Source organism: Oncorhynchus gorbuscha, linkage group LG16, assembly GCF_021184085.1.
Source record: "Oncorhynchus gorbuscha isolate QuinsamMale2020 ecotype Even-year linkage group LG16, OgorEven_v1.0, whole genome shotgun sequence".
NCBI lineage: Eukaryota > Metazoa > Chordata > Actinopteri > Salmoniformes > Salmonidae > Oncorhynchus > Oncorhynchus gorbuscha.
In genome coordinates, this window is record NC_060188.1 from 86,672,055 (window position 1) to 86,697,102 (window position 25,048).

General features: G+C 45.1%; 2 protein-coding genes across 3 annotated transcripts in view; both read right to left on the reverse strand.

Annotated features, from left to right (window-relative positions):
- Positions 1 to 2,875: 2,875 nt before the first annotated feature.
- Positions 2,876 to 7,205, reverse strand: LOC124000183 (notch-regulated ankyrin repeat-containing protein A-like). The gene is made up of 2 exons (XM_046306383.1): positions 7,131 to 7,205; positions 2,876 to 6,961 (listed from the first exon to the last, which is right to left on the reverse strand). The coding sequence occupies exon 2, from the start codon at positions 6,450 to 6,452 to the stop codon at positions 6,114 to 6,116; it is 339 nt and encodes a 112-aa protein (XP_046162339.1). The 5' UTR covers positions 6,453 to 6,961; positions 7,131 to 7,205; the 3' UTR covers positions 2,876 to 6,113.
- Positions 7,206 to 15,033: 7,828 nt separating this feature from the next.
- The window catches only part of exd3 (exonuclease 3'-5' domain containing 3), a 63,628-nt gene continuing 53,613 nt past the window's right edge, over positions 15,034 to 25,048 (reverse strand). The window contains exons 20-22 of one of the 2 annotated variants that reach the window (XM_046305426.1): positions 15,990 to 16,056; positions 15,468 to 15,857; positions 15,034 to 15,427 (exon numbers count right to left, since the gene is read on the reverse strand). In XM_046305426.1, the coding sequence (XP_046161382.1) occupies positions 15,475 to 15,857; positions 15,990 to 16,056 (450 nt within the window). In that variant the 3' untranslated portion in view covers positions 15,034 to 15,427; positions 15,468 to 15,474. Of the gene's footprint in view, positions 15,858 to 15,989; positions 16,057 to 25,048 lie in introns of both variants that reach the window. The other variant, XM_046305425.1, reaches the window with a different exon arrangement.

The following is a 25,048-nucleotide window of genomic DNA, read 5'->3' on the forward strand; positions in this document are numbered from 1 at the left end:
AGCCAGAGGGTGAGAGAGAGAGAGAGAGAGAGAGCCAGAGGGTGAGAGAGAGAGAGAGAGCCAGAGGGTGAGAGAGAGAGAGAGAGAGAGAGCCAGAGGGTGAGAGAGAGAGAGAGAGCCAGAGGGTGAGAGCGAGAGAGAGAGAGCCAGAGGGTGAGAGCGAGAGAGAGCCAGAGGGTGAGAGCGAGAGAGAGCCAGAGGGTGAGAGCGAGAGAGAGCCAGAGGGTGAGAGAGCGAGAGAGAGCCAGAGGGTGAGAGCGAGAGAGAGCCAGAGGGTGAGAGCGAGAGAGAGCCAGAGGGTGAGAGCGAGAGAGAGCCAGAGGGTGAGAGCGAGAGAGAGCCAGAGGGTGAGAGCGAGAGAGAGCCAGAGGGTGAGAGCGAGAGAGAGCCAGAGGGTGAGAGCGAGAGAGAGCCAGAGGGTGAGAGCGAGAGAGAGCCAGAGGGAGAGAGAGAGAGAGAGCCAGAGGGTGAGAGAGAGAGAGAGCCAGAGGGTGAGAGCGAGAGAGCCAGAGGGTGAGAGCGAGAGAGCCAGAGGGTGAGAGCGAGAGAGCCAGAGGGTGAGAGCGAGAGAGCCAGAGGGTGAGAGCGAGAGAGCCAGAGGGTGAGCGAGAGGGTGAGAGAGCCAGAGGGTGAGCGAGAGAGAGAGAGCCAGAGGGTGAGCCAGAGGGTGAGAGAGCGAGAGAGCCAGAGGGTGAGCCAGAGGGTGAGAGAGCGAGAGAGCCAGAGGGTGAGCCAGAGGGTGAGAGAGCGAGAGAGCCAGAGGGTGAGAGAGAGGGTGAGAGAGCCAGAGGGTGAGAGAGAGGGTGAGAGAGCCAGAGGGTGAGAGAGAGGGTGAGAGAGAGAGCCAGAGGGTGAGAGAGAGAGCCAGAGGGTGAGAGAGAGAGCCAGAGGGTGAGAGAGAGAGCCAGAGGGTGAGAGAGAGAGCCAGAGGGTGAGAGAGAGAGCCAGAGGGTGAGAGAGAGAGCCAGAGGGTGAGAGAGAGAGCCAGAGGGTGAGAGAGAGAGAGAGAGAGAGCCAGAGGGTGAGAGAGAGAGAGAGAGAGAGCCAGAGCCAGAGAGAGAGAGAGAGAGAGAGCCAGAGGGTGAGAGAGAGAGAGAGAGAGAGCCAGAGGGTGAGAGAGAGAGAGAGAGAGAGCCAGAGGGTGAGAGAGAGAGAGAGAGAGAGAGAGCCAGAGGGTGAGAGAGAGAGAGAGAGAGAGCCAGAGGGTGAGAGAGAGAGAGAGAGAGAGCCAGAGGGTGAGAGAGAGAGACAGAGGGTGAGAGAGAGAGAGAGAGAGACAGAGGGTGAGAGAGAGAGAGAGAGAGACAGAGGGTGAGAGAGAGACAGAGGGTGAGAGAGAGGGTGAGAGAGCCAGAGGGTGAGAGAGAGGGTGAGAGAGCCAGAGGGTGAGCCAGAGGGTGAGAGAGAGCCAGAGGGTGAGAGAGAGCCAGAGGGTGAGAGAGAGCCAGAGGGTGAGAGAGAGCCAGAGGGTGAGAGAGAGCCAGAGCGTGAGAGAGAGCCAGAGCGTGAGAGAGAGCCAGAGCGTGAGAGAGAGCCAGAGCGTGAGAGAGAGCCAGAGCGTGAGAGAGAAAGAGCGAGAGCCAGAGGGTGAGAGAGAAAGAGCGAGAGCCAGAGGGTGAGAGAGAGAGAGAGAGCCAGAGGGTGAGAGAGAGAGAGAGCCAGAGGGTGAGAGAGAGAGAGAGAGCCAGAGGGTGAGAGAGAGAGAGAGAGACAGAGGGTGAGAGAGAGAGAGCCAGAGGGTGAGAGAGAGGGTGAGAGAGCCAGAGGGTGAGAGAGAGGGTGAGAGAGCCAGAGGGTGAGCCAGAGGGTGAGAGAGAGCCAGAGGGTGAGAGAGAGCCAGAGGGTGAGAGAGAGCCAGAGGGTGAGAGAGAGAAAGAGCGTGAGAGAGAGCCAGAGGGTGAGAGAGAAAGAGCGAGAGCCAGAGGGTGAGAGAGAAAGAGTGAGAGCCAGAGGGTGAGAGAGAGAGAGTGAGAGCCAGAGGGTGAGAGAGAGCGAGCCAGAGGGTGAGAGAGAGAGCGAGCCAGAGGGTGAGAGAGAGAGCGAGCCAGAGGGTGAGAGAGAGAGCGAGAGAGAGAGCGAGCCAGAGAGAGAGCGAGAGAGAGAGCGAGCGAGAGAGAGCGAGAGAGAGAGCGAGAGAGAGCCAGAGGGTGAGAGAGAGAGAGAGAGCCAGAGGGTGAGAGAGAGAGAGAGACAGAGGGTGAGAGAGAGAGCCAGAGGGTGAGAGAGAGAGAGAGCCAGAGGGTGAGAGAGAGAGAGGGACCGCCAGAGGGAGAGTGAGGGCGAAAAAGAGAGAAACAGACGAGTGCCCAGGGGTTGGTTAATAGAGTGATGCAGAGCCAGAGAGTTGAGCTAGGGACCTTCCTCAGACTACAGACAGACAGAGAGTAACATAAAACTGGCATACACTGGGGAGGGAACCCTGCCTTCTATAAACCAGAACTACCCACAATCATGTGCGTGGCTCTTTTATCCACCATGTGAAAAGATAAGGCTGAATGAATAACAAAGGGAGAGAATGGGGATCTCGGCTAGCCTGGGAGAACGGGAAGAGGGGATCTCGGCTAGCCTGGGAGAACGGGAGAGAAGAGGGGATCTCGGCTAGCCTGGGAGAACGGGAGAGAAGAGGGGATCTCGGCTAGCCTGGGAGAACGGGAGAGAAGAGGGGATCTCGGCTAGCCTGGGAGAACGGGAGAGAAGAGGGGATCTCGGCTAGCCTGGGAGAACGGGAAGAGGGGATCTCGGCTAGCCTGGGAGAACGGGAGAGAAGAGGGGATCTCGGCTAGCCTGGGAGAACGGGAGAGAAGAGGGGTATGTGCCCGTCACTATTATTCTCTATGGGTAACGGGGGCTGGGACTGCCTGGGGGTAGGGAGAAAAAAAACATGCATAGACACAGAGTTTAAAGATTTTTTTTTTACTGGCTTGTACACAAACGTACAAAAATATTACAGCACTCATTTTCTCAACACACATCATGATCACAGTGTTACAAACGTTCAAAAACAAAATACAGAACAAAAACAAAAAAACAAAAAATCAAAACACCATGGAACTTCAGCATCACTCATTAAACTCAGACATTTGTTTTTGTTTCGCTCAAAAAAAAGCAAAACAAAAACAGAACACGCCCCGGCCCAATTTATTTATTTAAACGTCAGCACTTTCTCTCATTCATTTACACCTATCCAGTCGTCCTCTCTCGGGCCATAAATGTTATGACACTTGAGTAGAACAACCATACGCTGTGCAATTTTTTTTGTAACAATGATCTTACCATCAAATGTATTTTTCCCCTTTCATAACAACAGGAGGAGGAGGACAGCACTTCAGAAAAGAAAGTGCTCCAAGATAATTCAGCATATTATATATAAACAGTACCAGTCAAAAGTCAGGACCCAGCCACTCACTCCAGGGTTTCTCTTTATACCTGCCCTTGAATGAGTCCAAACGTTTGGCTGGTTCTGTATATAAACACATAACCGATCAAAGATTCAAACAATCTTTGCCTTTAACACAATGTTTCACAAAGTTCACACAAAACATTACAACCTGGAGTTGTTTTTATACAATAGTATTTTGTTGTGTTCCTTTTTTTTCTATTCGGAAAAACAATACAATTTGACTTGATAAAAAGTCAACTTAATCAACAACAGTCAGTGCAATATTTAAAATATATATATAGAAAAAATATCAAGTTTAAGACAAGCGATGCATATTTTTTTGTTCCACTAAAACCAATCTATTCCTTGATGTTTCTTTCTAATCCATTTAGTTTGCTTCTCCAGGTACATGGAAGGACAGTCCTTCATCCCTGGTGGAAGGGAGGGAAGAACCCCAGGTAGCAACATAAAGCCACACACTCGAGGAGAGGAGCAGGCCACACACAGGCCAGGGAGGGGAACACAGCTCAACTCACTCAGGACACAACAGTCAGATGAATGCAGCACACACAGACATATATACACACATTCATTCATGCACGCATGTGCTCTCTCACACACACACGGATTTTCATTGAATGACTGTGATGCTATCAGATATTTTTCGTTCACTTACTGTTGGCCATTGAGTAAAATCTAATATAATACAAGCAGCATTGAAACAAACATTAGGGTGCCATGACTTTCAAACTGCAGCAGGCAGTTTAAACCATTTGTTTTATATATATATCCTGCAATAGTCATGTAGATGTTAGTCATCATAACATGAGTAATATAATGTTTTACTCCTGCTCAGTAGTAACTATTTCTAGGCCTTAACTCCTGCAGTTACCCGGACAGGCACCAGGGGGCGTAAAAGGCTCTGCATTTTGTGCAATAAAACTCCCTGCATTTATAAGTCAGGCAATAAAATGCAATTTTTGTGACTAAATAGAAACTTCAAACAGAACGACTATATAATGTATAAAACAAAAAAAGGCAATGTGTGTTTGCAACCATACCTTCACAGAAAGGCAAAAAAAAACGCTTTGCTTGTCAGATTAAAGTTTGGTTGTAGTGTGGGAAATAAATTCATCCCAGATGAAGATAAGAAACGGGCTTGATTTATTGCTTTGCAGAAGAAACACCATAGTTGTCTCCTAGCCTATATCACTGGGTTAAATAACATTGGCTTGTGGCCTACTGCTAAAATAGCTATTACTTCAAATGTCTGTGTGGGTATGAGCATTATTTTTGGCCTATAGGCAGGCTTGGGGATAGGCTAGATCAGTGGTTTCCAACTAGGGGGGGGGGGGGGGTACTAGGACCCCTGGGGGTGGTCTATCAACAGGGGGTACTTGAAAAGACTCATCAGACCATAGGCCTACTGGTAAAATGCACCTGAGGGGGTACTTCAGGTACAGTAACCAAAAATGGTTGGGATCCACTGTGCTAAAGGATGTGTGTGACTCCCCATATTGGAGTGAGCAGGAGTCCAATGGGTTTGAATACTTTACAGTCGAGGTAGTTGGCAAATAAAACCAAACAAGAAGTTAATGAGGGACAAAGAAGAGTCTCTCTTTAGCAAGGTCAAATTTGGGCTTATTGTAACATGGGGTCTCCACACAGGATAGTTTATACTATGATAAGCATAGAGTCTGAAGCAGCTTTATAAGTCACCCTAAATATTCTTAAACGTAACAGATTTGATTTGAAAAGAATAACCACAGTATTTTCAAAATGCATCTGGTCAATGTACCTTCATAAATAGAACCCAGCCTGTATTCACAGTGATGACCAGGGTGTTGTTCGTTAAAATACTGAAAGGAGATTAAAGTGAATTCCAAATGCCACTTTCCTGACGTTTTGATACAAAGCGAAAGCAGCGGTTTATATCACATTAACCATTGACACTGCGGTCGCACTGGCCTGAAAAGACACTGATACATGCCAGCAGCCTGCTTGAAGAAGGCAGGGCGCATTTAGCTACTTTTTTATTATAAAGAAACAAAGTAAAGCTATTGTGTAAAGTACTTAACAACATTAAGTCAATAGTTGTTACAATGATTACACATCTGGAAATGCCGGTTGGGTGTAATATATATATAGGCCTAATAATGCTGCTCTTTGAAATAGATCAAATCCTATAATTTAAAAAGAAATAATAGCCAAATATAGTATGGCCTTCATTTCCCGTGTTCACCTTTTCTTCCCTTTCATATATTCCAGCATGCAGCTACAGCAACAAGTGCCATCTTTTAGTATATAAAATCATTTAAAAAAGTGTGTGACCACCGCGGTTACAAGGCGACACCTCAATACGAAGCCCAATAAAGAAGTGTTTCAATGTAACCGAGACAAAAAAATATATAGAAAGTCTATCGCTGCGTAAAACTAGGCTGCTATCAGGTCTCGGGACCCAAACACTGGCTTGGTTATTTTATACGTCCCAATCTATTATACACGTTCAAGGAAAAAGCTTTAGTACCAACCCAACAAAATGGCGTTTTTTATGCTGAAGCGGATACAAGAACCATGTGGCGTTTGACTCACGAGTGAGAGAGACCCCCGTTTGGTTTTGATGAAAGGGAAGTCACTGTGTTTTGTAGGCTATAATTTGGCACAACTATAGATCGAAACGCTAATTTACAAGAGCCTGGCTTTCCGTGTGTTTACCTGACAGCAGTGTAGCAGATCACCGTGCGCCAGAGGAGTACTTTGCCTTAGTGATGAGGTATAGGACTATGTCTTGGTGTCCTCCAAACGCGGCAATGTGTAAGGCACTCCACCCTTCCCTGTTCGCCAATCGAATATCGGCTCCGAATTTAACCAGCAGTTTTACAAGTTCGAGATTCCCATCGATGACTGACTGATGCAACGCCGTCTGTCCTTCGGGCCCGAAGGAGTTGACATTGAATTCGCAGTTTGTCATGTTCTGGAGCAGCGAGTGGAGTTCCTTTGTGTTGCCTTGCTTCACCGCCTCTTGGAATACGATCTGAGGCGCAGAGCAAGTTGATACATCCCCTTGGCTCATGGTGAAACCGGGATATAGAGATAGATCCTGTGCCTGTCTATCTGATAGTCACTGATCGGAGTCTCTGGCGTTGGAATACCCCCCAAATACTGGATTAATACCAGTTGTAAGGCACTTTAAAAACGTGTGTACTATAGATATGGTAAAACCACTAATATCCCAAAATGGACATAGACAAAATAACACACTTGGTGTGCAAAAGGTTAAAGATTGCGAAATCCAGCTCCCTACAGTGTGTTTATAAGAGATCCAAGAGTCGCAAGGTGTAGTCTCCCACTCTTCTCCTCCGTTGTTACAAGCAGCAACAGGTAGTAGATGTTATATTGCAGAGATGGAGCAGAGCGACAGTTGAAACTTTTCTTCTGTAGGTATTCTGGAAGAACGGCCACGGTTATCTCCAAACAAGATGAATAAAATGCAGTTGAATCTGGGCAGGTTGGTTCTTCTTGCGATTTTACCCTCTTGCCTGCAGGATCCTGGAGCCGCCGCAGTTCGTCTGGCAAGGGTGGCTGTGAGACAGGTAGGATCCACGTAAGCGCACTGAACAATATTCCCCAACGTTTACATTCCAACGTCTACATCAAAAACACTTTTATGCACACTTTAAAAAATACGGTTGAGATACAATTCCCGATAACTGTTATGATTAAAATAGAAAAAAATGTGGGTACTACTTGCCTGTGACAATTGGACGGGTTCTGGCGACGAAGTAGTATGAAATTCCCCCGCGTGCCCCGTGCTTCGCGTCCTTCGTGCGATCCCAGTGAGTCTCTGCTCTGCAGTGCGCGCGAGGGGGATATTTTACGCGTCCTTTATTTGCATGACAATGGTATTCCATAGAATCAACTCTTGTGAAATGGGCGGAAATGGAGCGAGGTAATTGGCTACTGGGTCCGTTTTGGGGAGGGTCCACATGTGTGAAACCTTAGAGTAAGGCGTGGTCTCGTGGAAACAAATGGCATCTATAAAATAAAACATCTATAAAATTGACAATTTTACTCCCTCGCATGAGAGACGTGACTCAAGGGAGGATGGTGTTGAAGGAGTCATAAACGACATCGTGAAGAAATGTAGAGAAAAGCAATATGTTGTTTAGGAGAGCAGCGGATCCAAGGGATTAACGGGACTATTGCGCATGGAGTCATAGGGCATGTTGCAAAAACTAATCGGATCTGAAGTTGTATTTCGACGGACGAATAGTTACATTTACATTACATTTAAGTCATTTAGCAGACGCTCTTATCCAGAGCGACTTACAAATTGGTAATAGTGCAACCACACAAGCATATAAATATATTAATGTAAAAAACAAAGGAGTAATACTGTACTGTAAAAAGGGCCTGTTATGCGTCGTATTTCGTCCCATTATGTTAATTCGGGCTCATTCGGCGTTAAACGCGACAAACTAGTAAAGCCGAGTTGTGGTTTGCTACTATATGTCAAAAACAATGTCCAACTTCTTCTGAAACAATGGAATTACATTGTAATTGTCACCAGTGGTGTAGAATATTAAACTGTGTGTGCTACTGCCGATCGCTAGAGATCTGATACTGTACACATAACGTGGCCAAATATAGATAACATATGCTTCTTCCATAGACTCACGACTCTAAAATACTGAAAACTAAAACTTTGTTTATACATTTCACATAAACAGATCATGTTTTTCTCTGTGTCGTATATAAAATAGGGTGATAAAATACGCATGAGCCTACTTTAGGAAATAAACATATTTGGGTTATTTACTTGTCTGCAGTCTAGTTCTTTTGGCAATAACGATGTATACATTGGACAGAGAAAAACAAATGGCCACTGAAACTTCTGTAAAACAACTCGAGCCCAAGTCTAGTGGTATAGCCTCCCTCCATATAATAACGCCAAGAGGAGAGACACCTCTCTGGCGGTTACAATCCATCTAAATGTCATCTGCGGATATTCCAGTTGTTTTAAAGTGACAAGAAGCAATAGAACTTCAAATAACAAAAGCCCGTGCGACTTCCTTTTGCAAGTGAAAAGAGGTGACGTTGCGCATAGAATGGCACGCATCAGCCTAGTTCAGCCGCAGCATAGCTACCGTGGGAACCGGACGGCTGCGATTGTAAATTGTTGTCGCGCCTTGCTGGCCTGGAAACCACACAAGGTAAATTGAACCTTTTGCTCCGTTTGGTATAGGCTTCACTAGCCTGGGAGTCCTATCTATAGACCGATGTATGATACTTGAAACACCCTGTCTTTTCATAGTTACGCAGTTTCCGTTTGTCCTCAGGTTCCCACACACTCCACTGTACACTCCAATGTACATTTGGTGTACGTATGCGATGACTCAGTCTGTTGATTAATAACATAGGCCTGTGCATCCGATACGCAGGACCACTTTATCTCACCACCAGCCTCACCACAAAGGTAAATGCACATAGTAGCCTACAAAAAAATAACAAAACAAACTCAGAACTTTGCTGGCTATGTTAGTAAATCTATGATGTATGTAATATGACAATAATTTAGCTGACAACTTCACATAACAGAAAAGCCACAGTTGAATGGTTTCATCATACACCTACGTGGTATTTACTGGTGTGTGTGTTAATCAGTCTGCACACATTTCAGTTTATTTGTACCATAGCTGAGAGAAACCAGGTGCATTTTGAAATCACATATCAATAAGTGCAGACCTTTGGTTCTTGTTGAGACAGAAGGAATAGCAAAAATAGTAACATTGACATACTCCTTTCCAGTGTCTGATGTGTAGGACTATTTTATTATTATGTAATGTCATATATAGGCATCTTTAGACAACACTAAACCCTAGCAAAACATTTGCACAGAACCCTGCAGGAGCCTTTGGACAAAGGAAGGCCTGACGTAACGTACTGGTCTTATTCGGATTTGGTTTTGCTGGTTTCTGTGGCTTTATCCACATGGTGTTCTTATTCAGACTCTTGAAACATTTGCTCGATACAACCAAAATACACCCTTAACATGTGGATGTAATTACACTCCTTTGTAAAGACAGCAACGATATGTTGTGTATGTCATAAAAATAAAGGGATTTTCTGTATATAGAGCAAATGAAAGCACTCAAACAATACTTGTGGATACATTTTTTAATTAAATAAGCAAATTAATGTTTTCATCGTGATGCCAAAAAACGAGTAATATAACATTGTCTCTAAAATGCTTAGACAGGTATATAACTGTTCTATTAGTAGTCTACATGGTATCTACTGGAGTGGAATCTTTGTCATTTCACCTCACACCATCATTCCAAATGTAGCATTTGACCCTACCCAAATCCACGTGCAATCCGTACGCAAAGTAGAATCAGCGGTCTCCATAGGATGACCAATAAACAAACATATGAGAGGAATGTGACAAATGTGTTGCTGCTGGTAGCGCAACGGTAATCTCCCATATTTGGAGGCCCTCCGTAATTTCAAGAGGGTATCGATTCGTAACAGTCAAAACAACATTAGCCTAGTAGCGTATCCTACTTCTCAAACTTCTAAATTGTCAGTTACTGAATGGTATATAATAAGCTATGTGAAATAAATACCAAATCTATCCTATTTATATTTCTGATAAACAATATAAAAAAAAAAACATTTTTATAATCGACGGAAGAGAAAACACACAAGCGTGACTTGATATTATGTGTAGAAACCGAAGAGAGTCAAGCCGTCATGTAAGGTTTGGCGCCGGGGCGACAGAACAGACAGGACGGGAGGAGCCCCTAACCGCCACTGACTCAGGGCACAGGGATTCTGTGAGGCGGGCTGTGACGGTTCAATGGAGGGAGGGGCTTCAGAAGCCAATTCATTACAGCACCATGTGTTTAAGGAGCGTGGGAAAGAGGCGAGTTTTTCTTCCCAGCAAAGAAAGAGCGAGGATCAAATAACAGTGCAGTAAAAAACTGCGAGCAGGCAGCTTCTTTCTATACGCAGCGCGGCCAGGGATAGATAGACCCTGCAACCGGACAGGGATAGATAGACCCTGCAACCGGACAGGGATAGATAGACCCTGCAACCGGACAGGGATAGATAGACCCTGCAACCGGACAGGGATAGATAGACCCTGCAACCGGACAGGGATAGATAGACCCTGCAACCGGACAGGGATAGATAGACCCTGCAACCGGACAGGGATAGATAGACCCTGCAACCGGACAGGGATAGATAGACCCTGCAACCGGACAGGGATAGATAGACCCTGCAACCGGACAGGGATAGATAGACCCTGCAACCCAGGGATAGATAGACAGGGATAGATAGACCCTGCAACCGGACAGGGATAGATAGACCCTGCAACCGGACAGGGATAGATAGACCCTGCAACCGGACAGGGATAGATAGACCCTGCAACCGGACAGGGATAGATAGACCCTGCAACCGGACAGGGATAGATAGACCCTGCAACCGGACAGGGATAGATAGACCCTGCAACCGGACAGGGATAGATAGACCCTGCAACCGGACAGGGATAGATAGACCCTGCAACCGGACAGGGATAGATAGACCCTGCAACCGGACAGGGATAGATAGACCCTGCAACCGGACAGGGATAGATAGACCCTGCAACCGGACAGGGATAGATAGACCCTGCAACCGGACAGGGATAGATAGACCCTGCAACCGGACAGGGATAGATAGACCCTGCAACCGGACAGGGATAGATAGACCCTGCAACCGGACAGGGATAGATAGACCCTGCAACCGGACAGGGATAGATAGACCCTGCAACCGGACAGGGATAGATAGACCCTGCAACCGGACAGGGATAGATAGACCCTGCAACCGGACAGGGATAGATAGACCCTGCAACCGGACAGGGATAGATAGACCCTGCAACCGGACAGGGATAGATAGACCCTGCAACCGGACAGGGATAGATAGACCCTGCAACCGGACAGGGATAGATAGACCCTGCAACCGGACAGGGATAGATAGACCCTGCAACCGGACAGGGATAGATAGACCCTGCAACCGGACAGGGATAGATAGACCCTGCAACCGGACAGGGACTGCCAGGCGGGGCAGTTTATTTCAGGAGGGCTGGAGAAAAAAATAGTGGTGCTAAATACTTCAAATACTAACCTACTATTCAGGGTTCATTGAAACATGTTTAAACAAAAGTATACCTTCAAAGTTAGACGTAGCCTGAATGGAGCACAGAACACTTCGGGGAAACCATAAGAACGCACCATGCACTTCCGTTTTAGATGATAGATTATCCAGTCTTCTTTCCCTTGCAACAAAACGCGAATTGACCTAAATCATTTTTTTCTCTCTCTACAGACGGAGGCTCCCCCAGCCATACAGAGAGATCACATTTTTCGGGCAAATTGCCAAGCAACAGTTTCAAGTTTTAATGTCACATGCACAAGTACAGTGCAATTCCTTTCTTGCAATCTCAAAACCCAACAATGCAATAATCAATAATAATGTATTAAAATAAAAAATAAAATATTAAATAAGTAAGCATACTTTATACATGAAATATATTTTTAAAGTCCATTCCAATGCCATATTTACAATGTGCAGGGATACTGCAGTGGAGGTAAGAGGACGAGGCAACAGGATATAAGCAGCTTGTATGTGAGTGGGTGTGGGTATGTAGAGTCAGTATAAATGTATGTTGATATTATGTGTGTGTAAGCAAATGATGGAGTGAGTGTTTGTGTGTTGGAGTGTCAGTGCGTGTATGGCCCTGTGAGTGTGCATAGAGACGGTGAAACAATTGAAATAAAAGGTACAAGGTAAACTCAGTCTGTGTAGCTATTTTGTTAGCTATTTAGTAGTAGAAGCTATTCAAGAGCCTGTTGGTGTCAGACTTTATGCCCCGGTACCTCTTGCCATGCGGCAGTAGAGAAAATAGTCTATGACTTGGGTGGTTGGGGTCTTAAACAATTTTCTGGGCCTTCTTTTCCCACCGCCTGGTATAGAGGTCCTAGATGGCAGGGAGCTCGGTCCCAGTGATGTACTGGACCTATTTAAACAAGTATTCAGACCCTTTGCTACAAGACTCAACATTGAGCTGAGATGCATCCTGTTTTCATTGATCATCCTTGAGATGTTTCTACAACTTGATTGGAGTCCACCTGTTGTAAATTAAATTGATTAGACATTATTTGGAAAGGCACACACCTGTCTATATAAGGTCCCACAGTTGACAGTGCATATCAGAGCAAAAACCAAGCCATGAGGTCCTTTCAGAAGGACAACCATCTCAGCAGCACTCCACCAATCAGGCCTCTATGGTAGAGTGGCCAGACGGAAGCCACTCCTCAGTAAAAAAGCACATGGCAGCCACTTGGAGTTTGCCAAAAGGCATCTAAAGACTCTCAGACCATGAGAAACAAGATTCTCTGGTCTGATGAAACCAAGATTAAACTATTTGGCGTGAATGCCAAGTGTCACGTCTGGAGGAAACCTGGCACCATCCCTACAATGAAGCATGGTGGTGGCAGCATCATGCTGTGGGAATGTTTTTCAGCTGCAGGGACTGGGAGACGGTTCGGTATTGGGCCATGATTTCTAATAGTTTAGATAGCTGGCTAGACTAACTACCAATCTACAAATGCTTCGCTGACATGGCTAATTGAGTGACTGTGAGTGACTGACAAGAGAAAAAAACAAATTGCACCTGGGTGTATTCTAATATTCTTCCTTATGTTGCTTTAACCTTTAACCTGCTCTGACTGACAGTTGATGAACTACTGTCACAGAAGAACAGTTGATGTACAGAGAAGCACTTTTACTTGACAAAACGAAGTACCGTAACCGTCAACTGAAGCAACAAAAGCCTTTATTATCTTGATGTTTGGTCCTTTTGTGTTCATTTGTTTAGCATGGATGGATAGAGGATAAAGCAGCTCACACCTCTGTTGACCAGGGACTGAAACAGAAAGGGGGCCAGGGGACGGTTTGAGTTACCAGGTGACCTTGAGCGGTGGGTCACGCTACACCACCAATCCCAGAGGTGGGTCACATTACACCACCAGTCCCAGAGGTGGGTCACATTACACCACCAGTCCCAGAGGTGAGTCACGTTACACCACCAGTCCCAGAGGTGAGTCACGTTACACCACCAGTCCCAGAGGTGAGTCACGTTACACCACCAGTCCCAGAGGTGAGCGGTGGGTCACGTTACACCACCAGTCCCAGAGGTGAGCGGTCGGTCACGTTACACCACCAGTCCCAGAGGTGGGTCACGTTACACCACCAGTCCCAGAGGTAAGCGGTGGGTCACATTACACCACCAGTCCCAGAGGTGAGAGTCACGTTACACCACCAGTCCCAGAGGTACACCACCAGTCCCAGTCCCAGTCCCAGAGGTGAGTCACGTTACACCACCAGTCCCAGAGGTGAGGTACACCACCAGTCCCAGAGGTGAGTCACGTTACACCACCAGTCCCAGAGGTGAGTCACGTTACACCACCAGTCCCAGAGGTGAGCGGTGGGTCACGTTACACCACCAGTCCCAGAGGTGAGTCACGTTACACCACCAGTCCCAGAGGTAAGCGGTGGGTCACATTACACCACCAGTCCCAGAGATGGGTCACGTTACACCACCAGTCCCAGAGGTGGGTCACGTTACACCACCAGTCCCAGAGGTGGGTCACGTTACACCACCAGTCCCAGAGGTGGGTCACGTTACACCACCAGTCCCAGAGGTGGGTCACGTTACACCACCAGTCCCAGAGGTGGGTCACGTTACACCACCAGTCCCAGAGGTGAGCGGTGGGTCACGTTACACCACCAGTCCCAGAGGTGAAGTCAAGTAAACCACTATCACCATCCAATATGAGAAGTGCCTCCAGACATCTTAGGTGAGTAATAGTCTTTAGAGTGCCTAAAAGTCAATGAATACCTCCTGTTGAAATAGAGCAATAAGATCAAGAAAAGTAAGAAAACGAACTAAGATGTTGGCTACACCTCATCTCAGGCTGGTTGAAGCCTGTCTACCACCATCCTAAGATAAGGATGAAATAAATAATTGACCGAAATACGGAACGCCATCAGTGATAACTAGAGTTACCTTTTTATAAAACAACTTATTTCATAATCAACAATAAAATACAGGATTCACAGAATATAGAATAGTATGAAGCCCCTTGTCACTTATGGAAAAGTAGTTAAAATCAAACCGAGTTTAAGATAAAGAACATATACCGTACCGGTTAAGTTTTAGAACACCTACTCATTCCAGGGTTTTTCTTTAAAAAAAAAACTATTTTCTACAATGTAGAATAATAGAAGACATCAAAACTATTAAATAACACATATGGAATCTTTAGTAACCAAGGAGAGTGATGGGAGTGCTGCATCAGATGACCTGGCCTCCAATCACCCGACCTCAACCCAATTGAGATGGTTTGGGATAAGTTGGACCGCAGAGTGAAGGAAAAGCAGCCAACAAGTGCTCAGAATGTGGGAACTCCTTCAAGACGGTTGGAAAAGCATTCCTCATGAAGCTGGTTGAGAGAATACCAAAACTGTGCAAAGCTGTTATCAAGACAAAGGATGGCTACTTTGAAGAATCTTAAATCTAAAATACATTTTTATTTGTTTAACACTTTTATGGTTACTACATGATTCCATATGTGTTATTTCATAGTTTTGATCTCTTCACTATTATTCTACAATGTAGAAAATTAAAAAAACCTTGAATGAGTAGATGTGTCTGAACTTTTGACTGGTACTGTGTCTTCATAAAACATATACTCGTAAAAAAGCTTCCCAGACAGTAGACCGCAGACTAAACAGATCCATTCACACATAAAAAGACAAACCAGTCTTTCAACTAATAACAACATATGGCTTCAAAACTGAAGGAAATTTGAAGGTCAAATTTGTGTTAATTCCATTGTAATAACATAACAGTCTGTAGAACGGGACGTAGTAAACTAGGAAGATAAAGTTTGACGAAATGGAAAAGCACCAAAATAGGTGTGTGAAGACAGTAATCAGTACAGTAGGCTTAGTTCAGTCAGCGGCCATTTTGATCCCTGCAAGATGGACAGAGATTAGCGGTCAGAGGTTAGGGGTCGGTCCTGTTGGGTTGAAAAACTCAGAGTATCTTCAGTATCCTCAGTGATACACAACACTTCCTGAAACTGTGACAAGACCCTGCTGAAGTGGGAGCCCTCCCAGAAGATCTTGCCACAGCCGGTGCAGATAAAGAAGAAGGGTATCCTGGGTAGTAGGCCGGGGGGCACGGTGTGCAGCTGTAACACCGCTCCCCTAGGGAAGGTGAGGGTGGAGGAGTCCAGGTCTGACAGAGGGGCCCAGCGACAATGAGGTGAGTACCTGGGGGCCCCTGGGGCCAGGAATGGGGCCGGGGAAGGGGGGTCGTCCCAGGTTTCACCCTCTGGTGGAACAGGAGCCTGCTGCTGTTGTTGTAGAAACCCTGCAGAGAGGAATAGAAAACTCACTGAATAGAAAATATTTGTCCCATAGGAACTCCATTCATTTACTTTTCTAAATTAAATGTCTCACCTTTGAAACCAAAAGGTGTCTGAGGAAGGGACAGGGAACGTACCTCTCTCCTTCAGCAGGCGTGTCATGTTTTCTCTAGGCATCTTCAGGTACTGGTCACTGTTACACACCTTGAAATACATAAAGATACTGGTCACTGTTAAGGCTTCCGCATGCTTCGGTTCGACTGACGCCTAGCCGAGAACCCAATGAGTGTTCTAGCGAACCAAACGAGTGTTTCGATCATACTCCCTTAAAAGAGCTTAGCTCCAATAGTTTGTCCATTTTGAGACTCCGTAGCCAATATACACTTCCTCAAAAGTCAGAATGAATCTAAGATAGCTCAAGAAATCTGTCATTAATTGTGACGTTTTTGCAGAGATCTTAGTCGGCAGGTAGCCTAGTGATTAGAGCGTTGGGCCAGTAACCGAAAGGTTGCTAGATCGAATCCCCAAGCTGATAAGGTAAAAATTTGTCGTTCTGCCCCTGAACAAGGCAGTTAACACACTGTTCCTAGGCCGTCATTGTAAATGAGAATTTGTTCTTAACTAACCTGCCTAGTTAAATAAAGGTTAAATATAAAAATAGGTCGCGCAATTTGTCATCTAACTAAGCTGTTTAGTACAGCACAAACACTTAACGAACACCAAAACTAAATAAAACGGCATACAATTTAGTCACAATATAATGCAAGAACTGTTCCAAACTGTTTCGGATCGGAGGCATGCGGACGACATTACACGCCCAGCCCTCCAACACACCTTGAAATACAGAAAGAAAAGTCCATATTTATCTACTGTATGACATCGGCATGGTATTCACAAGAGACATGAATGAAGCATGGAGCTGGCAACATCACATGCACTGAATAAATGTAGCTGTGTCAACTGTAAGAATCTTTGAATAAAAACATCTGCTAGCCAAAAAGAAAGCCTGTGTAAACCTTCCTCTCCAAGGTAAGGCATTTCGTGTGATGTTGTGAAGACCATCAGGCATTTCCGCAGCACCCACACACCAGACGAGAGTCAACCAGTGTCTACCCCACAGCCCATTCTCTCACACACACAACACACACCTCACCCCCCACCCCGCCCAGGGGATGGAGAGTAACTGTGGAGACAGTGTTGACGCCTGGGTAGAATTCACACGTCCTTGGTGCTTTTGTGTTCTCTAGTTCTCCTGTCTCCAACCCCCCTGGCAGCACACTGGTGCTAAACACCCTGTACATACACCTGAACTCCACCCCTGTACAACAACACCACTTAAAGAAGGGGGCTGTAAATCAACAGACAGTCAGCAGAGTGAAAACAGGGTTGTATTCATTAGGGGAAAGTGGAGCAACGAAAATGAAAATGAGCGTTTTTCATTGCAAAAGTTCAGGTATTCCCTCCCCGGCTTGGTGCCTAATGAATACCAGCCAGCTCAGTTCCTGTCCTCTGTGGACAGATCTAACTATAAGGCGGTGCACAACAACTTAATAACATGTATAATAATGTGTATAACGTGTGTAAATGATATGATGGGCTCCCAGGTGGCGCAGTGGTCTATTTATTTAGCCTTTATTTAACTAAGCAAGTCAGTTAAGAAATAATTAGTATTTACAATGACTGCCTACACCAGCCAAACCCTGACTCGGACGACGCTGGACCAAATGTGCGCCACCCTATGGGACTCCCAATCACGGCCGGTTGTGATACAGCCCGGGATCGAACCAGGGTCTGTAGTGACCCCTCTCGCACTGAGATGAAGTGCCTTATACCGGAGCAGCAGGTAGCCTAGTGGTTAGAGCACTGGGCCAGTAACCAAAAGGTTGCTAGATAGAATCCCCGAGCTGACAAGGTAAACATCGGTCATTCTGCCCCTGAACAAGGCAGTTAACCCACTGTTCCTAAGCCGTCATTGTAAATAAGAATTTGTTCTCAACTGACTTGCCAGTTAAATTAAGGTCAAATTAAAATGATATGAGTTTGATCATTTTCTGGACTAATCATGATCCTATTCTGTCTATTGCTAATACTCCTTTCTCATAGGACTCACTGTATTTTGCGCTCCCGAGTGGCGCAGCGGTCTAAGGCACTGCATCTCAGTGTCACTACAGACTCTGGTTTGATCCCAGGCTGTATCACAACTGGCCGTGATTGGGAGTCCCATAAGGCGGTGCACAGTTGGCACAGCATTGTCCGGATTAGGGTTTGGCCGGGGTAGACCGTCATTGTACAATAATAATTTGTTTTTAACTGACTTGCCTAGTTATAGAAATGTTAAATAAAATCTCTGGGATGAGTGGTAGAAGTGGTGGGCGTCGATTTTAATAAACATGCACCATCAACAATAAATCCATTATTAATATATTTTAGTCCTAAGAAACATTGAGACTAATAAAATATATTTTCAAAAGAATAGAATAGCATATTTTGCTTTTAATTAGGCCAATGTTACGGGTCTGTGTAGCCGTTGCTGCACCATCCAAATTAAATCAATAGTTTGTTATTTTGTTCATAAACAGACTAGACACACCTACCCGATCACAGTCAGCACACATATACAGTCATGGCCAAAGTTTTGAGAATGACACAAATATTAATTTTCACCAAGTTTGCTGCTTCGGTGTCTTTATAATTACAAGCATTTCATAAGTGTCAAAGGCTTTTGTTGATAATTACATGAAGTTGATGCAAAGAGTCAATATTTGCAGTGTTGACCCTTCTTTTTCAAGACTTCCGCAATCTGCCCTGGCATGCTGTCAATTAACTTCTGGGCCACATCCTAACTGATGGCAGCCCATTCTTGCATAATCAATGCTTGGAGTTTGTCAGAATTTGTGGGGTTTTGTTTGTCCACCCGCCTCTTGAGGATTGAGCACAAGTTCTCAATGGGATTAAGGTCTGGGGAGTTTCCTGGCCATGGACCTAAAATATCAATGTTTTGTTTGCTGAGCCACTTAGTTATCACTTTTGCATTATGGAAAGGTGCTCCATCATGCTGGAAAAGGGATTGTTCATCGCCAAACTGTTCCTGGATGGTTGGGAGAAGTTGCTCTCGGAGGATGTGTTGGTACCATTCTTTATTCATGGCTGTGTTCTTAGTGTGAGTGAGCCCACTCCCTTGGCTGAGAAGCAACCCCACACATGAATGGTCTCAGGATGCTTTACTGTTGACACGACACAGGACTGATGGTAGCGCTCACCTTGTCTTCTCTGGACAAGCTTTTTTCCGGATCCCCCAAACAAACAGAAAGGGGATTCATCAGAGAAAATGACTTTACCCCAGTCCTCAGCAGTCCAATCCCTGTACCTTTTGCAGAATATCAGTCTGTCCCTGATGTTTTTCCTGGAGAGAAGTGGCTTCTTTGCTGACCTTCTTGACACCAGGCCATCCTCAAAGTATTCTCCTCACTGTGCGTGCAGATGCACTCACACCTGCCTGCTGCCATTCCTGAGCAAGCTCTGTACTGGTGGTGCCCCGATCCCGCAGCTGAATCAACTTTAGGAGATGTTCCTGGCGCTTGCTGGACATTCTTGGGCGCCCTGAAGCCTTCTTCACAATAATTGAACTGCTCTCCTTGAAGTTCTTGATGATCCGATAAATGGTTGATTTGGGTACAATCTTACTGGCAGCAATATCCTTGCCTGTGAAGCCCTTTTTGTGCAAAGCAATGATGACGGCACGTGTTTCCTTGCAGATGACCAGAGGAAGAACAATGATTCCAAGCACCACCCTCCTTTTGAAGCTTCCAGTCTGTTATTCAAACTCAATCAGCATGACAGAGTGATCTCCAGCCTTGTCCTCGTCAACACTCACACCTGTGCTAACGAGAGAATCACTGACATGATGTCAGCAGGTCCTTTTGTGGCAGGGCTGAAATGCAGTGGAAATGTTTTTGGAGATTCAGTTCATTTGCATGGCAAAGAGGGACTTTGCAATTAATTGCAATTCATCTGATCACTCTTCATAACATTCTGGAGTAAAACTGCCATCATACAAACTGAGGCAGCAGACTTCGTGAAAATGTATATTTGTGTCATTCTCAAAACCTTTGGCCATGACTGTACACTGATTGGACAAAATATGAAGAACACCTGCACTTTCCATGACAGAATGACCAGGCGAATACAGGTGAAAGCCATGATCCCTTATTGAGGTCACTTGTTAAATCCACTTCAATTCAGTGTAGATGAAGGGGAGGCACCAGGTTAAAGAAGGATTTTAAATCCTGGAGACAATTGAGACATGGATTGTGTGTGTGTGTGTGTGTGCCATTCAGAGGGTAAAGGTACAAGACAAAAGATTTAAGTGTCTTTGAATGGGGTATGGTAGTAGGTGCCAGTCGCACCGGTTTGATTGGGTAAAGAACTGCAACGGTGCTGGGTTTTTCACGCTCAACAGTTTCCTGTGTATATCAAGAATGGTCCACCACCCAAAGGACATCCAGACAACTTGACACAACTGTGGGAAGCATTGGAGTCAACATGGGCCACCATCCCTGTGGAACGCTTTTGATAACTTGTAGAGTCCGTTCCCAGACGAATTGAGACTATTCTGAGGACACAAAGGGGGGGAAGGGGGTTGCAACTCAATATTAGTATTCCTAATGTTTGGAATACTCAGGAATATAACAGAATAAAATACTATAAATTCTTCCTATACAACTTGTGTCACAGGCACGTGTAAACGTTATATATTATAGATATTTTGAAATCGAGCCCAAGCCCATGTTTGTTTTTTTGACCCATGTTTAATCTCTTTCCTACCCTCACTCCACTATGTTAGGGAGCAGGCATAGGGTCTGATCTTCATCATGACACCAATAGAAAATAATAGCAATCTTTATTTTCAAAAGCATGTCTCGTGCTCGTATTTCACAACCTCTGGCTTTTAGAGTTGCCTACATGAGATCGATCAAAATGAAAGGCCTACTTTTGATTTAGGCTAAATTGTTGCATGCTAAATGTTTATGATCAGTGATAGATGAGCAAATTAATAGTTTTGCCATACCGGCTCCACTTATTTGCCCAGCCAGAAACAGATGAACCAAATAGCCTATACAGACAGATTCAGTGAAACAAAATCACATTGATTGATTATCGGACAAGTCAGTGAAGTCACAGGATTTTGATCGGGAGTAAACCGTGGTTACTGAACGACTGAAGAGCCAAATAATGCCCTTGTTAAACTACATAACATCCTGGCAAAATGTTCTGATCACTACTAATAAATGAGTCAACCAGACAAGATGATAATGAGCAGCATTCAGCTGAACTTAGCTAACATGTCCACAGCCTAATTGTAGTCTACCCAATATCCAAATGGAGATTCAATGAAAACTGATTTATCAAGAAGAGTCCCAACGCTGGTCTCAAAGCAGCGCTGACCCAATCAAAACGGTGCTGAAATGATAGTCTAGTTGACCACACGCGGATAGGCTATTGTATTGCAACGATTGGACGACTTTGGGAGTTTCAGTAAGCAACAATTTGATACATGCATTCAGTTGCATTAAATCCAATACAAAAATGTATTTGTCACATGCGCCAAATACAAACCTTAGTGAAGTGCTTACTTACAAGTCCTAAACCAACCATGCAGAGTAAGAAATTATCTGCTAAATAAACTAAAGTTTAAAAAAAGTTAATAAAATAACAATAACGGGGCTATATACAGTGGGTACCGGTATAGAGTCAATGTGCGTGGGTACAGGTTCGTTGAGGTAATTGAGGTCATATGTACATGTAGGTTGAGTTATTAGTGACTATATATAGAGTAGCAGCAGTGTAAAAAAGGGGTCAATGTAAATAGTCTGGGTGGCCATGTGATTAACTGTTCAGCAGTCTCATGGCTTGGGGGTAGAAGCTGTTAAGAAGCCTTTTGGACATTGATTTGGCATTCCAGTACTGCTTGCTGTGTGGTAGAAGAGAGAACAGTCTGACTTCAGGGCCTTCCTCTGACACCGCCTGGTATAGAGGTCCCGGATGGCAGGGAGCTCTGCCCCAGTGATGTACTGGGCCGTACGCACTACCCTCTGTAGCGCCTTGTGGTCAGATGCCGAGCGGTTGCCACACCAGGCGGTGATGGTGCAGCTGTTGAACTTTTTGAGGATCTGAGGACTCATGACAAATCTTTTCAGTCTTCTGAGGGGGCATAGGCATTATCGTGCCGTCTTCATGACCATGATAGTTTGTTGGTGATGTGGATACATTAGCCTACTTTGTTCCAATATCTTCGTCATTCAGTGCTATTCATTCCCACATTAATTCTTAATGGATCCATCTAGTTGTGTTTGAGAAAACCATGCCTTGCAAAAGTTTAGAACTGCCAGGAAGTTGGTAGTAACAGGCGCTGCCTAGCAAACACCAAGAGATTAAGAGTGTAGTCCGTGTCAATGCAGCCTCAGCATTACGGCTACTTTTCATTCTAAGCCGTAGTCAGAACTTTACTGAAATTACTAGTCATTTGGAGGAAATAAAAGTTTCTGCTTTGATACTGACAATACCTTTCAGATATAAAGAAAAGTAGGAAACCAGTTGGTGGGAAAAGGGATATAAGCGATGTGAGTGTAGAGACTGCAGTGTAGTCCATTGAGGTGTGGGAGTGACACAGGTGTTAACCTCTGAATGGAGACGTCGCTCTCACGCCCTCAGTATTCTACCTTGGCTGATCTCTCATTCACTCACACCAGCATTTCAGCCAGGAAAACAGTCACTATTTACTCAGCTCAAAGTTTCCCATGGTTGAGCAAGTCACAACCTGCTCCCGTAACTCTCCCAGCTTATCCATGTGCTGTTTTCATTCCTTCCATCCACGTTTGTTACACAGACACAACACACAGACACAAACACACCGTCCTCCCACACACACACACACACACGGACCTCACAAACACACACACCGTTCTGACACAAATAGACACCATCCTCATCACACACACCACCATTCCCTCTCTACACACACACACACTACCATAAAATGGTACTTAAAAAATACATACATGTTGTCCACACATAAACACAACAAAATGTGTCAAATGTTTCATGAGTGTTGCTAAGATACACTTGTAACCCAGCTCTCTATACTCTTCTTACAAGTCTGGGTATCTCACACTTTTTGGGGACAAAGAGAATGTTCGTTGTTGTGACAATAAGGGTATTAAGAATGTGATACTGTGTGTGAAAGGAGAGGTAGTGGAGAAAAGGCTAGAGAGGAGAAAGGCAGAGGGCTAGCGAGTGAAGAGGGAGAGGAAAGGTGGGAGGTGGTGGGAGAGAGACTTTTCTTCGACCGACGCACAATCCCGCTCTCCTCTCCTCAGGCCGCTCCCATGGGAAAATCCTGGACCGCACACAGGAGGCAGGACTGGCCGACTGCTGGGTCACACAACCCAGTGCCGATAGCCAATGAAGAGCGAGTGAGCCAGCCGCTAGCCAATGGAGTGTTAGTGACACGAGCCACTAGCCAATGGAGAGCTAGTGACCCGGGCCGCTAGCCAATGGCAAGCCGGCCGCTAGCCAATGGAGCACTAGTGACCCGGGCCACTAGCCAATGAAGCTCTAGTGACCCGGGCCGCTAGCGAATGGACTGTTAGTGACCCGGGCCGCTAGCCAATGGAGCACTAGTGACCCGGGCCACTAGCCAATGAAGCTCTAGTGACCCGGGCCGCTAGCGAATGGACTGTTAGTGACCTGGGCCGCTAGCCAATGGAGTGCTAGTGACCTGGGCCGCTAGCCAATGGAGTGCTAGTGACCTAGGTCGCTAGCCAATGGAGCATTAGTGATTTGATTCAAACTGCAGCGAGAGGAGAGTGGAGTGATTCAGGTAAAGATCAGCTAGGGAGGGAAGAGTAACAGCATGGGAACTGGGGGGCAGGGGTATTGGAGACAGAGAACGAGAGCAGGCGAGAGATTCTCCAGGATCAGCCTCTCTCTCGACTATGTGGTAGTTGGTATGCTAGGAACGATAGCCAACACATTGATACAGATGCAAAATAAAAAGCACATTATCTGTTTATTTCATTGAAACTAAAATAAGTACAAGTGGGTACAAACCAAACCATATAAATATGTACATATGGTGCAGTCAGTGCTCACACATGTGGATTGTTGAGTACACGACATACAAATCAATTGGGCACACCTCATTCCAGGGTTTTTCTTTATTTCTTTACTATTTTCTACATTGTAGAATAATAGTGAAGACATCAAAAACTATGGAATAACACATATGGAATCATGTAGTAACCAAACAAGTGCTAAACAACTCTAAATATATTTTATATCTGAGATTATTCAAAGTAGCCACCCTTTGCCTTGATGACAGCTTTGCACATCCCTACCTTGTCACAGCACAACTGATTGGCTCAAACGCATGAAAAAGTAAGAAATTCCACAAATGTACTTTTAACAAGGCACACTTGTTAATCGAAATGTATTCCAGGTGACTACCTCATGAAGCTGGTTGAGAGAATGCCAAGCCTGTACAAAGCCGTCATGAAGGCAAAGGGTGGTTACTTTGAAGAAACTAAAATATATTATTTCAATTGTTTAACACTTTTTTGGTTACTACATGATTCCATATGTGTTATTTCATAGTTTTGATTTCTTCACTATTAGTCTACAATGTAGAAAAAAGTACAAATTAAGAAAAACCCTTGAATGAGTAGGTGTGTCCAAACTTTCGACTGGTTCTGTATGTATACATGAACTGATATGATAGCACATAAACAAAACCTTTCAAACCATCAAAAAGTGCTTTTTTGTTGTTGACTTTCCCAGTTACAACTATGGAAATGACTTGTTTAAGGGGGTAATGTGTGTGCATTTTGCTGCTCTGCAGCAGAAAACTCATTGAGTTTGAACTCCCCACTTTCACATCACAGAGACCCTGCAGCTCTTTGATTAGTGCATCTGGGTTAATGAGTAGGTCTGACCTGTGATGAACCCTGAACAGCTAGGGTCCTGTCCTGACTGAATATCTACAGTCTAACTCCGGCTAATGTCACAGACAGGTCAGCAGCTAGGCATGTTTTTCCATTTGTGTATCCACCAACATACAGCTTTGTGAGGTCAGATAATGTCGGGTTATGTTGATAATGTTGGGTTATGCAGTCTAGACAATGTCGGGTTATGTTGATAA

Bases quoted from the DNA above. Each gene is read 5' to 3' on its own strand.
- LOC124000183 (XM_046306383.1), bottom strand. From the start codon at position 6,452: ATGAGCCAAGGGGATGTATCAACTTGCTCTGCGCCTCAGATCGTATTC.